The sequence below is a fragment of the Ictidomys tridecemlineatus genome, chromosome 2 (genome assembly GCF_052094955.1).
Source record: "Ictidomys tridecemlineatus isolate mIctTri1 chromosome 2, mIctTri1.hap1, whole genome shotgun sequence".
Lineage (NCBI taxonomy): Eukaryota > Metazoa > Chordata > Mammalia > Rodentia > Sciuridae > Ictidomys > Ictidomys tridecemlineatus.
The window spans coordinates 205,672,879-205,688,055 of record NC_135478.1 but is presented as its reverse complement, the minus strand read 5'-3'; the positions used below and the strand labels follow the sequence as shown (position 1 = coordinate 205,688,055).

General features: G+C 31.1%; 1 protein-coding gene across 6 annotated transcripts in view; it reads left to right on the top strand.

Moving 5' to 3' along the window:
• Rundc3b (RUN domain containing 3B) overlaps window positions 1–15,100 on the top strand; it is a 147,053-nt gene extending 131,953 nt beyond the window's left edge. For all 6 annotated transcript variants that reach the window (XM_078040489.1, XM_078040488.1, XM_078040490.1 and 3 more), the window contains 2 exons: window positions 3,686–3,807; window positions 12,498–15,100. In XM_078040489.1, coding sequence (XP_077896615.1) covers window positions 3,686–3,807; window positions 12,498–12,643 — 268 coding nt within the window. In that variant the 3' untranslated portion in view covers window positions 12,644–15,100. The remainder of the gene's footprint in view (window positions 1–3,685; window positions 3,808–12,497) is intronic.
• Window positions 15,101–15,177: the final 77 nt, after the last annotated feature.

Below are 15,177 nucleotides of genomic sequence, written 5' to 3'. Positions count from 1 at the left end.
AAATTGTGAGATTCATAAGTTTTAATAAGCCCTTCATGACCTATTATTTAGGCTTTTAATTTTTCTTAATAACTTTCACTTCAGATGTATTAGGAATTCTCTTTCCCATGTGTGTCTTTCAAACATGTTTGGAGTAGGTGTCTTTAAACACCAAAACCACAAACATATTTTAGTTTGTAACATGGGCATTGAACTGATTCACAAAGTCCTTCCCTAGAAAGCTTTTCTTGTATCACTCTATTAATTTTTACTAGATTTAGAGAAAATAGATATTCTGCTATAAAAATTGATTATTTTTGTTTCTTAAACTTATTTGTATGAAAAAAACAGGAGTAAAAAGTAGTGTATCTCTCTCCATGTAATTGCATGTGCCTCTGTATACACAGTGTACATATATTTATTTTTATATTCCACATGTGGATAATACTTGTCTCTTTCTGTGCATCATCTGTTTCCTGTGACTATCAGATAATGTAAATTATTGACCTCAGCACTTCTATTGGACAAATAAATGACACAAATTATTCATATTATTCTGATTATTTATATAAAGTGTAAGAAAAATTAACTAATGAATTCAGACCTGTCACTCAATTTCCTTTTTTTTTTTTTTGGTATCCAATTTCATGTATATGAATTTGTATTTGAATGGTTTAAAAATATTTAAATAGTTAGATTTTGAATATAGTATATGTTGTTGTATACCAAATGCCCATGACATATAAGTCCTACAAATTTAATTTATTTTATATTTAATAGTATAATAGCATATACCAAAATATAAACTTTTGTATAGTTAGAATGCATGGCTTTTACTGTTTGGGGTTGTTACTTTTATTAGGTTAAGCTACTGATATTTTAAAAAATTATATTCTGAGACATAAAAATAGCTATTAATTGGATTGGTATGTCTGGTGGGTTATATTTAAATCTTACAGTGTGATGTTAATTAGTATAAAATTCTACAATAGGACTTAGCTGTGGACCTTTACGATAGAACTCCCCTAGATGGATAATTTACTGTGTGACAACAAATGTTGTCAGATGGTGCTTCAAGTCTTGGTGGAAATCAGGTAAGAATGTAGAAGCCAAACCCCTTCTTAGTTATATGGAAAGCAGCTGAACTAGTTTCCTCCCAGATTGTGCATTTGTAGTCATCTTCAAGCAGGGGAGATATTGTAAACTACTGTTCTTAATGTATTATGAATAGAGTACTTAATTTTGGTTTAGAATTTTTATTATTGCTTCAAAAGATCATTGTATATCAAATTCTATTTCTATATTCATTGGTATTGGGTTAAGTAAAGTTTATAACTCAAGGTTTGTCTACTGAGACAAATTAAAGGGTAGAAAAGTCCCCAAATCACTTTGGATTCAGAAGTGTGATATCCTAAAAGGAACTTCAGTAGTCATGCAGAAAGCTCATTTCCTATTGCTGTTCTCAGGGGCTACTTTCATAGTTTCTTCCTCCCAATGACTGCAGTCCTGGAGATTATTGTAAATATGTGCTGTCGAACTCTCAGGCCATATTTAACACTATTTAATGAATTCCATGTCTTTTTGCTTATGAGTACTTAATGTTTGTAAATATTTATAGATATTTTTAATTTAAAAATATTAACACGTTTCTCATGATGAAAATCAGTGTCAGACATTCATTTTAAGCCATCAATTTAAAGAGGAAGACTTCTACTTACTGGGCAAGAAAAATTATTTGAAGAAGTATTTATCATATAATATGAATTATATATAAATCATTATTATATAAAATATAACAAAATTTCTCACTAAATTCCTGTTTCTGCTTTCCTCAATAGCTAAAGAAATGACTTTAATGAAAATAAAGTGAAAATTTCAGAAATATATTTATAGTATAATTTAGATATTCTATCTCAACGAAGGCTATTTTATGACAAGAGTTTCTAACAAAATAGGAAGCCAAATCTTTTCTTTCTATATTAGAGATAAGTAAGGTTTTTTTTTTTTTGTGTGTGTGTGTGTGTGTAATAGTGCCTAGAATATAGCAAGTGCTATGTAAACATTGGGTATAATTTTTATTGTGTATCATGTAACTCATGAAAGTGTTATATGTCTTATTTGAGTTTCCTGCAATAACAGAATTAAAAATTAGAATTAAGGGCTAGGTTTGTGGCTCAGCGGTAGAGTGCTTACCTAGCATGTTCGAGGCCCTGGGTTGATCCTCAGCACTACATAAAAATAAATAAATAAAGGAGTCCAACTATAACTAAAAAATAAAATATTTTTAAAAAATCATAATTAAGTGCTTTTTTACTCAGAATTTGAAAAGTCATTATATTATAACTTGAGAACACCACATTCTAAGCTTGGAAAGTTATTCTGTCACCTCATTCTTCATTTCTTAGTGAAGAAAACAGATATCTTTTGTATATACCTCATTGCTGTGAAATTCTGTAAAATTTTATGTTAATAAATTGATGGAGTATAAACACAAAGGCAATTTTAAATAACTACAAATAACTGCTGTTTTTGTAGACACACTGTGTTCTGCCCCCATCCCCCTTTTTTTATACCACAGATTGAACCCAAGGGTTCCACATTCCCAGCTCTTTTCATTTTTAATATTGAAACAGAGATTACAGGCTTATGCTACTGCACCCAACTGAGCTCTGCTTTTTTAAAAAATGTGCACTGTAGTTTTAGTGAATGAATATTTTCTCATTTCCTTCTCATTTTGAGGTGAGTCCTGACTAAAACAAAATAACCTCTGAGCATAAGTATACAAATGATATTTAATATCAAATTTTTCAAATCTGTAAGTCTACTCTTATGTGTATTAATAGATCTATTAAATAGATTATTTAAACTATATGTGCTTTCCTATAAATATTATCATAAAATATATTTTAAGAAAATTAGATGGGATTTGACTACCTTGTGAAATAGATATTTGAGCTTTTCATAGATCATACATATTTGGAATTGATAATTTTTCCATTTACATGAAAAGTGAATAATAACAGAGCTGCATGTATGTTCTGAGTTTATGTTATCCTAAAGAGCCAAATATGAAAAAGGGTTAATAATAAGCTTTCATTAACTTTTTACTTGTAACTGAACTTATTTTCTAATATAATTCACTTCTAATTAATTACCTTAATAAAAAATTGGCCTCAAAATATCATATAAATGAGGAAATTAATTATTTATTACTCACATTTTTTAAACTTCAGAATTATAGGAATTTGTAATAATTTTGTTGTTTTTTTTAATAACCATCTATAATTATACTAAAATATTGAAGAATTATAAACTAATTAAAACACTGGTCATTATTATCCAAACTTTGTTTCTTTATTAAGAATAATCTATAGATTTTCTGCTTTTTTGAGAATTATAAATAACTCAATGATAAGTTCTCATTTTCTAGTCACCTGAATAATCAAAAATGGTGTGAGGTTTTAATTTATTTGACAAATTATTTTCCTTTTCTACTTTGCAACAAGTAAAACATATATACCTCCAAAGAGGGTAGGAAGGAAAGTGTAATAGAGATCATACTAAAGTCATGATGAAGACAAAATTTAGGGTAAATATTGGGAAGAAAATTAAATAGAAATTTAATAAACTTGAAACCATTAAAGAATTCTCTACAAATTATTTTTTGTTAGAAAAATGCAAGTAGTATTTTGTTTTTATTTTGCAGGAAAAGTTACCATAGTCTTGACCAGTTGTCAGCAGAAGTTAGCCTTTCTCAGACTTCATTGGATCGAGGTCAGTCACAAGAAGGAGAAGGAAAACAAGACCCATTGAATTTCATCAGTGAAGGTAAGAAAAAAAATTGAGTCAAAAGTTATCTTTTTAATACTATTTATGTTTTCGTTACAAGACAAGGTCAGAGAATACTGGCATTTCTGTGAAGCATGCTAGAAATCAAGTTGCCTTATGATTAAAAATGGTCTGCCTTAGTTTCTTTCTCAGGTGCCTTACCTTCTCAGAGGCTCATCTATGTTACTGAATTATTAGTAATAAAAAAGAAAACAGAAATTTTAGGCAAAAAGATAAAACTACTTACAAGGGGAAAAGAATGAGATGGGTAGTAACCTCCTCTAATTTTGCAGTGATAATAATTAGAAAAAATAAAGAATTTTCTAAATAACACAATTGTTTTAAAAAAGGGGAAGAAAACATGTCACATGTAATAATTTAAAAAACAGCAAATAAAACAGAAGCAAAATGGTACATTATATAGGAAAGAACACCAAACATGCATATAAAATATCAAAGAAAATATCATGTAAACAAAGGTAGTAAATGTAACAACACATACATAAAAAATTATAATTAAGTTATTCAGAAGGTCAACATGTAAAGAGATAGAGGGGGACAATTAAAACACAAAGAAATCAGGGTGTAGACCTGATATCAGACAAGTAGAATTTAAGTCAAAATGCATTAAACATTACAAAATAGTCATGTTTTAATGCTGAATGCCACAATAAAGATATAAAAGGATTATGCACCTAACAATGGCATCCACTTTTATACAAGGTAAAAGGAGAAATATGAACTAGTGACGATAAGAGATTTAATATTCTCTTCTCAGTATAAGAAAATTAAATGGACAAAAACCTGGTAAGAATATATAAAAGACCTATAGCAGAATGTTATAGTTTAGACTGTAAATGTCCTTCAAAGGCCTATCTGTCAAAGACCAAGTCTTCAACTTGGTGCTGTGGGAATGTGGAAACTTTATAAGAGGTAGGTCCTAGTGGGAGGTCTTTTGATCATTGGAGAGCGTGCTCTTGAAAGAAAGTGATACCCCAGCTTCTCACCATGAGGTGAGCAGCTTTGTTCCCTGCAATGGTGTGCTGCCTCTCCAAGTCCAAAGCAATAGGGCCAATCATTAATTAACTGGAACCTCTGGAACTGTGAGCCAAAATAAATCTTTTCTTTTTTTAAACTTTTTTTTTAGTTGGACACAATACCTTTATTTCATTCATTTATCTCTCTATGTATCTATCTATCTATTTATTTATTCAATTTATTATGTGGTGCTGAAGATCAGACCCAGCGCCTCACACATGCAAGGCAAGTGCTCTACCACTAAGCCACAACCCCAGCCCCATAAATCTTTTCTTTTTAAAAGTTTATTATCTTAGGTATTTGTTATAGTAACGGAAAGCTGACTGCCACAGATATAAAAGACCTAAATAACATAATCAGTAAGGTAGATCTTATAATATTATGGAACTTTACACCCTGATTGTATAGATAACATTATATAGATATGTTATTATTATATAGATAATTATATAGATACCTTCTTAAGTACAAATAGAATAGTAACAAAATGATCATATATTAGATCATAAAGAAAATAATAAATTCAAAACATAAAATATTGCAAATAGTATTCTCTGGTCACACTGTAAGAGAACCCTACAAGTTTTCCATCATGATAATTCTTTTGTTCAAAAGGGCCTTTCACTTGGAAATAAATAAACCTATTAAATGACCCTTGGATAACAGAAATTCAAGCTGAAATCATGAATATCTAAAAAATAATGACAATAGATTTTATGGAGTTGATTTCAAGCAATAACCAGAGAAAATTTTATCTTTTATATACTTTTGTTAAAAAAAACAAAATAAGATAAATAAATTCTATTTTTTGGCTCACAAAGCTGGAAAAATAACAACAAAGTAACCAAAAGCACAAGAAAAGAAATAATAAAGATAAGATCACAAACAAATGAGATAAAGAATAAAAAATAGAGACTACTTTGCAGATCTCTATGCAAATTCATTTGAAAACCTAAATGAAATGGATAATTTCCTCTGTAAGTATACTTCACAGAATTATTTGCATTAGAGATAGAAAGCTCCAGAATGTTTGGAATGTGAAGTGATCAATATTAGAAAATCCTCTAATGTCACAAATACTATATTAATAGATCTGAAATAGCAAAGGCAATCTCCATAGATGCAATAAAGGGCCTTGGATAGAATCCAACACTTGTGTGACAAATAAGAATATTCAAGAAAAATACCTTATTTACATGAATGTATGCGTATGTGTGTATGTATGTGTAGAACTTTTTCTTAAAAGTAGTGTCTTACTTAATGGGTAAATACTTAGCTGAGGGACAAAGTAAGGCTCTACATTGTTTCTACCATAATTTCACATTATACTAATAGTATTAGGCAGTGCATTTAGAGAAGAAACCTTAAGTAAAGACATGAGAATTATGCTTTGGAGATGATTTTATGAACTTAAAAAAACAGAGAAATAATACAACTAAATGCAGCAATAAAAGAAATCCTGAAATGTAGCTCGATACAGAATTATCATGCAGAAATCTGTAGTCCTGACTTACCCAAACAGTGATCAGTGGGGTACTCTAATATTAGATCAGGGAAAACAATTTAAATAGCAACAAAGATAAAGTACATTTAATCAGTATGAAAATATGAATGCCAAGATTATTAAGCTACCTCGGCATTCCTTCCTTTTCTATACTTTTACCTAAGTGCTTAACACATTTTAAGGAATTTTTCTAGCTACTGCTATTCTAAAATTTAAATTCTTGGGCTGGGGTCATAGGACAGTGGTTGAATGCTCACCTCACATGTGTGAGCCACTGGGTTCGATCCTCAGCACCACATAGAAAAATAAATAAATAAAACAAAGATATTGAAAAAATAAAATAAAATTTGACTTCTTATTTTGAAATAATATTAGATTCATAAGTAATTATAGGAAATAATACAAAGAAGGGAACTGGATGTGGGTGTGCCTTTCACCCAGTTTACCATCTTATTCACTTCTTACAAAGCTATAGTACAGCATCATAGCCACAATATTGAAATTAATACAACTCACTTATTTTATTCAAATATACATGTATTCCTATATTGTGTAGTTCTATGCTGTCATTGCACGCTTAGGTTTGTGTTCACTACTGCAGTCAAGATACAGAAAAGTTTTATCAACACAAAGATCCCTTGTGCTGCCCTTTTGTAAGCACACCCACCTCCTTCCCAGACTCCATCTCTGTCCCATCCCTAATCTATGGCTAGCACTAATCTGTTCTCTACGACTGAAATTTAGTCAGTTCAATAAAGTTATATAAATCATATAGTATATATAAGACTGTACATATAGTTTAGACATGTAGTACTTCGGCTATTGGGATTGACCTTTTTCACTCAGCATATTTCCCTTGAGATCTGTCCAAGTTGTGTGTATCCATAGTTCATCTTTTATATTGCCAAAATATTCCATTTCATGAATACACTATAATTTTGTTTAAAACAACACCCATTAAAAGACATTTGGGTTATTTGGGGTTATAAATTTACTATGAAGATTATTGAGTTTTGGTATATACAGAAGTCTTCATTTCTGTGTCATAAATACCCAGGAGTACAGTGCTGAGATGTATGAAGAAACAACCAAATTATTTTGATTGTACCATTTTGCATTCCCACCAACAATTGATGAGTGATCCAGTTTCTTCATATTCTTGCCAATATTTAGGGTTTGATTTAAGCTATTCTGTAATAGCTCTGTATTATTTCTTACATTTTTTAAATTATAGCTATTCTGGTTCATGTGGAGTGTTACCTCATTATGGTTTTAATTTGCATTTCCCTGAACATCTTTTCACCTGCTTATTTGCCATGTATGTCCTCTTCATTGAAACACCTTCTCATGTTTTTTACATTTTCTCTAATTAGATCACTTTTAACTGTTGAGTTTTGAGAGTTCAGTAGATCATTCAAAAATCAATGCTTGTACTTGAAAAAAACATGAAGGTAAAACAATAAATATTTTTCATATTTTCTAAAATTAGAGTAATCTTTTATAAAAATTAACTCCTTTATTGATTTTATTTTTTAAAATACACAACAGCAGAATGCATTACAATTCTTATTACACATATAGAGCATAGTTTTTCATATCTTTGTATATAAAGTATGTTCACACCAATTCATGTCTTTATACATGAACTTTTTTTGCATTACAATTCTTATTACACATATATACCACAGTTTTTCATATCTTTGTATATAAAGTAGGTTGACACCCAATTCGTGTCTTCATACATGTATTTTGGATAACGATGTCCATCACATTCCACCATCCTTGCTAATCCCCTCTTAAAGCAAAAATATTTATTGGAAATTCAACATTTCTTTTACTGTTCTTTTTTTCTTACATTGATTTCCAGTCAAAATTAATTGAAAATTTTTATTAGAAGAAAATCATGACATCATACCAATTTTATAATATTTTTTCCATTTTATTCTGAATATAAACTATGTGATAATATCTTTAATATTTGTGTGCTTTACTGCATTGATTAAATTCTTTTAGAAATATTTTTGTATTTATTTAAAGAGATCCTTTAGACTTTCTTTAACCACTTTTATTTAAAAATAATTCACTTAATAAGGGGGCTGGGGCTATGGCTCAATGATAGAGTGCTCGCGTGGCATGTGTAAGTCATTGGGTTCGGTCCTCAGCACCACATAAATATAAAACAAAGGTATTGTGGCCACCTACAACTAAAAAATATATATATTTTTAAAAATAATTCACACAATATAAAATTTACCCCTTCTATTTATTTATTTACTTACCTATTTTCAGTACTGGGGATTGAACTCTGAGACACTCTACCACTAGGCTCCTTTTACTTTTTATTTTGAGACAGGGTTGCCGAGTGTCTTGCTAAGTTGCTGAGGCTGGCCTTGAAGTTGCCATCCTCCTGCTTCAGCCTCCTCAATCACTAGGATTAAATGTGGATGCCACAATGCTTGGCAGAATTCAAAATTCACCATTTTAAAGTATACAGTGAAGTGGTAATCAGAGCATTCAGTGTTATGCAGCCATCGCCACTGCTTCATTCCCAAATATTATCATCACCCAAAAAAGAAGCCCTATTAGTCCCCAGTTCCAATTCCCCCTCAGTTTACCCCCACCCCTGTAACTGGCAACTACTAATTTACTCTCTATGTCTTTGGTTTGTCTATTCTGAAATTTTAATATAATAGAATCCTATAATATGTAGCTCTTTTAAAAGTTGTGACTTCTTTGGCTTAGCATGTTTCAGGGTTCATTCATGTCATAACATATCAATATTTTATTCCTTTTTGTGGCAGAATGATATTACACAGTATGAATATACCATAATTTGTTTGTTTATTCATCAGTTGAACTTGTTGGTGGTTTTTACTTTTTGGCTATTCTGAATAATGCTGCGATGAAGATTTATATATATCTTTGTGTGACCATATATTTTTATTTCTCTTGAGTATATACTTAGGGCTAGAATTAACTGGATCATATATTTGACCATTTGAGGAGCTGCCAACCAATATATCAAAGTAACTGCATTATTTACAATCCCAATTTCAACAAAAGGGTTTCAGTTTCTCTTTAACACTTGTTATTATGTGCTTTTTTAAAAAAATTTTGTTATAATTAGTTATACATGACAGCAGAATGCATTTCAATTCATTGTACACAAATGGAGCACAACTTCTCATTTCTCTGGTTGTACATGATGTAAAGTTGCACCACAAGTGCAGTCATACATGTTTGTAGGGTAATGATGTCCATCTCACAATGAGCATTAATTTGGACTTCATTGTAGTTTGAATTTGCATTTCCCCAATGATGATTTTTAGCATCTTTTCATGTGCTTACTGGTCATTTTGGTCATTTGTATATCATCTTTGGAGCAATGTTTGTTCAAGTTCTTTGGTGGTTTTAAAATTGCATTATCCTTTATTATTGATGAATTGAGTTACAATTTTGGTAAAGTCTGTTTATCTAATTTTTCTTACGATTGCTTATGCTTTGGTGTCGTATATAAGAAACTGTTGTCTAATCCCAGGTCATGCATATCTATACCTATGTTTCTTTCTAGGAATTTTACAGTTTTAACTTTTACATTTAGGTCTCTGATTTATTTTGTGTTAATTTTTATATAAACTGTGGGCAAAGGGTCCAATTTTGTTCTTTTGCATATGAATATGTAGATGTCCCAAAATCATTTGTTGAAAGTACAGGTTTCTCCCTCATTGAATGGTCTTAGAACCCTTGTAGAATGGAATTGTTTTCTTAATTTCATTCATGATCATTTGTTGCTTCTTTTAGACTTTAAGCACAGATTTTAAAAATCATATTTGTTGGATTTCTCCTGCCTTAGCTACATGCTTGGTATGTGATAAGCAATCCTTTTGCATGTCACAATTTTTCATTTACTTGCAAGGTATTTTCCTTTCTTAGAGATTTCCTTTGTAACAAGCTTTGTCTTATTTTATGAGAAAATTACTTGCAATAATTTTTCTAATGTGTATTTGCTTTAGTAATATGAAATTTACCTCTAGCTGCCTGTTTTCATTCTTTCCTGTAAACAAATAACTTTTCATTTTAAGGCCAAATTATGGTTTTTAAGGTATTTTAAGCAGTATATAAACTCAGCACTTGTGATTCCAGTCAGACAAGTAACTGAATTAAATTGATATCAACATGACTACCTGTGACCAAGTCCATATAGGCACATGCAGAAACAACTGTGTCAGAGCCCCCCCACCCCCGCCGAATAACTACAACATATACTAGTTCAAGCAGTTTGAAATATTTCTATATGAAGTAATAGCCTTCCTGTTTCTCTAACTATCAATTATAAAAAGTGACATGGACCTTACATGTTAACAGCTTAACTTTTCTTCAGTTTGTGGATTTGTGATAGAGGTTAAGGCGTTCCTTTAGGCATTCCTCAAAATTAGAATACATATTCACTATCTCTTCCTGTCCTCATTGATCCCCTTTTTCTTCTCCTGTCTTAGAGTTGGTAATCTCACCATTCATCTAGCAATTCTGAAAACCTTCTGAGTCTTTCTTGTTTTTTCCACCTATCATTTTGCTGTCATCAAGTCCTACCAGTTTGAGTCTAAAGATTTCTTTCTTTCCTTTTTTTTTTTTTTTTGGAGGTGGGGTACTAGGCATTCAACTCTGAGGTGCTCTACCACTGAGCTATACCTTTTAATCATAATATAATATGATAAACATTTTAAAATATAAATGTAGCAACTACTCATCCATATGTTTTCTAAGAGTAATTATGTTTTCCTGGTCAGCAAAACTGTGAAGTTAGCAAAACCAGTCATTTTTTTGGTATCTGTTCCCACTTTGCAAAGGAAAGAACAGGCTCAGAGAAGATGCCTTGCCCAAGGTTGCAAAGCTGAAAAGGACATAGGCCCTATCTTGAGTTCCAGTGCAATTCCATGTAATCATTCTTTATTAATTGTATAGTTATTTAATGACCTATTGTGTACTAGGTACTGGGAGTACAATAATCAATAAAACAGAGTCCATGTCCTTTCTCAAAGAGTTTATCATCTAATGAGAGAGAGAGAGAGAGAGAGAAAGAGAAAAAACGAACCCCCACTTGCCACACAGTGTGATAAGGTAGAGTTAAGTACAAAAAGACTATGGGAAAACTTCAAAGGCTGGTTGAAATAATACATAATATTCAAAACCATCTGATATCCAGCTCAGCTTACATTTCCATAATGACATGAGTGAAATCCAAGTTTTCCATTTTTGGAAACCTGCTAATTTTCAAAGTCTTTAGCCTTTCACAACCCTAAGCCAGAGCCACATACAGCTAGTGTCTGGGCAGTGTGCATTGAAACTTACTCAGCTATAGGAAGTTTTACCTCAGCCACAGAAACAGACGCGCCATTCTTCCTTCAGAGTTTCATCAAAGTCCAGCATTTAGGAGAGTTCCTGATGCAAATAGTAGATACTAAGTAAATGTTCAATACATGAATGCAGTCTCTAAAATCAAACCTTCCTTGTAAGTTGGTATAGTCCAGTCTCACCAGGACCAACCTGTTTCTAATGCTTTACTTAACCTAAGTATGGGTTTCCCAGTATTCCTCTGGAATAGGTACTTATTTTATTTGTTTAGGTTTTTATTATCCTTTACTAACCAACTGAACACAAACATGTCCTCATAAAAAGGTAAACTTTTAATTTTTTGTTCTAAAGCACGTTATTTCAAACTTTTATATCTAGTTTTACAAGAAGCAAAATCTTGTGTAATATTTTACAGTCATATTGAAACTGCTGAAAGATCCAACATGTCTAGATGCAGATCTTTGCATAATTAGATATATTTTCATTATCTTGTAGATTATGAAAGATTCTATGGGTTTTAGGATCTTATTGTTATCATTCTTTTCTTTATGCATTATTTTATTTTAGTACAGAACTGGATATTGAACCCAGGGGCATTTTACCACTGAGCTGCATCCCCAATCCTGTTGATTTTTTATTTTGAGATGGGGTTTTGCCAGACTGCTGAGGCTGTCCTTAACTTGGGATGCTCCTGCCTCAGCTTCCCAAGTCACGGGGTTATATTTATGCACCACATGCTAAATTTATTGATTTCATTCTCAAAGGCTATTAATTGTTATTTTATCCTGACTTTCAGGTAAAGAAGATACTCCCTCATTACTTGGTCTCTGTGGGTCTCTTACATCAGTGGCAAGTTACAAGTCTCTAACAAGCCTAAAATCTAATGACTACCTTGCAAGTCCTACAACGGAGATGACAAGTCCAGGCCTAACTCCATCCTGAAAAACTTATGTGAAAGTTGAAAGTTTCTATATTATAAATGTTCAGTTTATGTAAGTTCAATTGCTGGGGAGACCTTTGAAATTTTATATTGTTCTGGTACATGTCTGGAATTCTGCTTAGAGAGTTCAGTACTCCATGTAAACTTATAAGGGGAAAAATAATGGTCCTGACATTTTTTCATTTTAAAAAACCTTGTATTTGTCATTGAGAAAGTTTAAAATTGAACAGGCTTTAAAAAACTTTTGAAGATTCTCCAAATTAATGATTCATTCAAATTGTACATAATTAATATTCAAATGATTTTTATATATTTCTTTACATATATCTTAGTGATCAGAGACTGAGATCAAGGCTTTATTCCAGAAACTTAAGCTAAATATTTTCTTTCACTCAGTGGTCAAATTTTCAAAATAAGAATAACTAAATTCAGTTTTCCACTAATTTCTAACATTTAAATGCCATATGTTTAATATTAGGGCAGTGTTCTAGATTGCAGTTCACAGTGGTTTTTCAGTTTTTTTGGTTTTGAGTGGTTTTGTTTTGTTTTGTTTTGTTGGTTATGCTGGGGATTGAACCCTGGGCCCTGTACATGCTAAAGAAGTGCTCAACACTGAACTATTCCCTAGCCTGTCATTATTTTCTTCAACATTTATCATTTGGTACTAATTAAACATTCCATTTAACATTTTATAAATTTTGTAGGAATGTGCCTTTTTTGGCAATCACTGATTTTCTTTGTATGGGTCATAGGTAAAGTATATTATACAGAGAGAAAATGAATAAATTTCTTCTTGTTGTTTCCCCAGGATTTTCATTAACGGTTGTCAGTTTTTAAATGTGATCAGGTATGTCTGAAAAGTTGGAAACGTTTCAAATATGGAAGGAATGCTAGAAAATGTTACATCAGGAATGATTTTAAGTTCAGCTAAAGATTGAGAAGCTTTTAAACAAGGATCACTAGAATAAGCACCATACTTAATAATAAATAAATGTCTGACATACAGTGCTATTTTTTCCTCCCTTACATGTAACAATGAATTGTGTCATGCGTGTTTTATCAACTCTAGCATCATGTCATAATCTCATTTATAAAATGATGTTAATATTTAAAAGGTCCCTACACTTCTACAGGTAAATTAGTTTTTTTATAGTCCATATTTTAAATCTTTTGCAATTTTTAAAACAGCTACATTTGTCCCTTAAATTTCCACCATATTGAAAGTGAAAATATATGAAACATATTTTCTATAGTAAGAAATAAGGAAAACATGATTAGCTGTGCCAAAGAAATTTTATACATTGTTTACATGAAAAGGCCACAATATTTATCTGGAATGTCATATGGTATTTTTGTTTATTACTAAAACATTACATTCAAACATAGTAGCTTTGACATATAGGAAAAATGTTCTTCCTAAAACAATTTTTTTAAGAGAAGTGAATTACCTGTTCATTCTTTGTATTAGAAATGTAGGAGTCTGATGGTTCTCTGCAATATTTAGAGCTTAGTTTCATAATTTGGAATATAAAATAAGGTCAGTTGTATGTGAGACAGTCCAAACAATGTCATTTCAGGGACAAAGGAGACCTGGAAGCCCTTATAATAAGCTATCTTAAGTGTGCCAGGACATACTCAGAGCTTTATTACTTTACCTTAAGGCTTTAATATTTGTAGAAATGCAAATATTCTTGAGAAATGATACCTTTAATCTATTCTTAATTCTGTATACCCTTGACAAGAGTGAAGCAGTTTTTAACAAGCATGAGGGAAGGAAGGAAGATACAAAATAAAGACATTTGATATCTTGGGAGGATGGAGTAAAGAAATGAATGAGGAGGGAACTTTGGGAATTTTAGGCTAGCCTTGAGCAGCTTTCCTAAGAATTCTTAGAATATTTAAATGCTTTAAAATTCATGGTCCACTCTCAGCTGACACATAGGATCCTTCAGTAATTAAAAAATATTGTTAATTTTTTTCCATTCATTTTTAAAATGTAGAAGGAAATTCAAGATTCCATAATTGGTATACTTTTCAGATTTGTCTACTGGGAACAGTAATTTGTGTATCTTAACCTGCTGCTAAGTGCAGATTTAAACATGACATCTGAGGATCAGGACTTTTCCTCCTTTCTTGGAGCTCTTGGAATAAAATTCATTGGCTACTGTGAAATTCAGGTTTTTACACAGTTCATTTCACACTAGAGGTAGTTTGTAAATGTTTGCATGAAGAAACAATGTATGTCTTAACCTTTAATTTAAGTGGTAGTGTTTATTTTTAACAACCCCTCCCCCCAAAAGAATGCTGAACTATATGTTAATATTTCCATGTGTATTTTGTTGCCTTGATGTACTATACTTGTTGCATGTATATTAAAGATTTTGTACCCTGCATTAATACATTTTTTCCTTGACTAGAAGGTACCAAATTAAAGTTGTTCACTGAACTTTTTGTTTCAACACATGTGGTAAATATATATTATTTTACACATAAAACACTAATAGGAAAGTGGATTTGGAGAAATCTTTATTTCAAC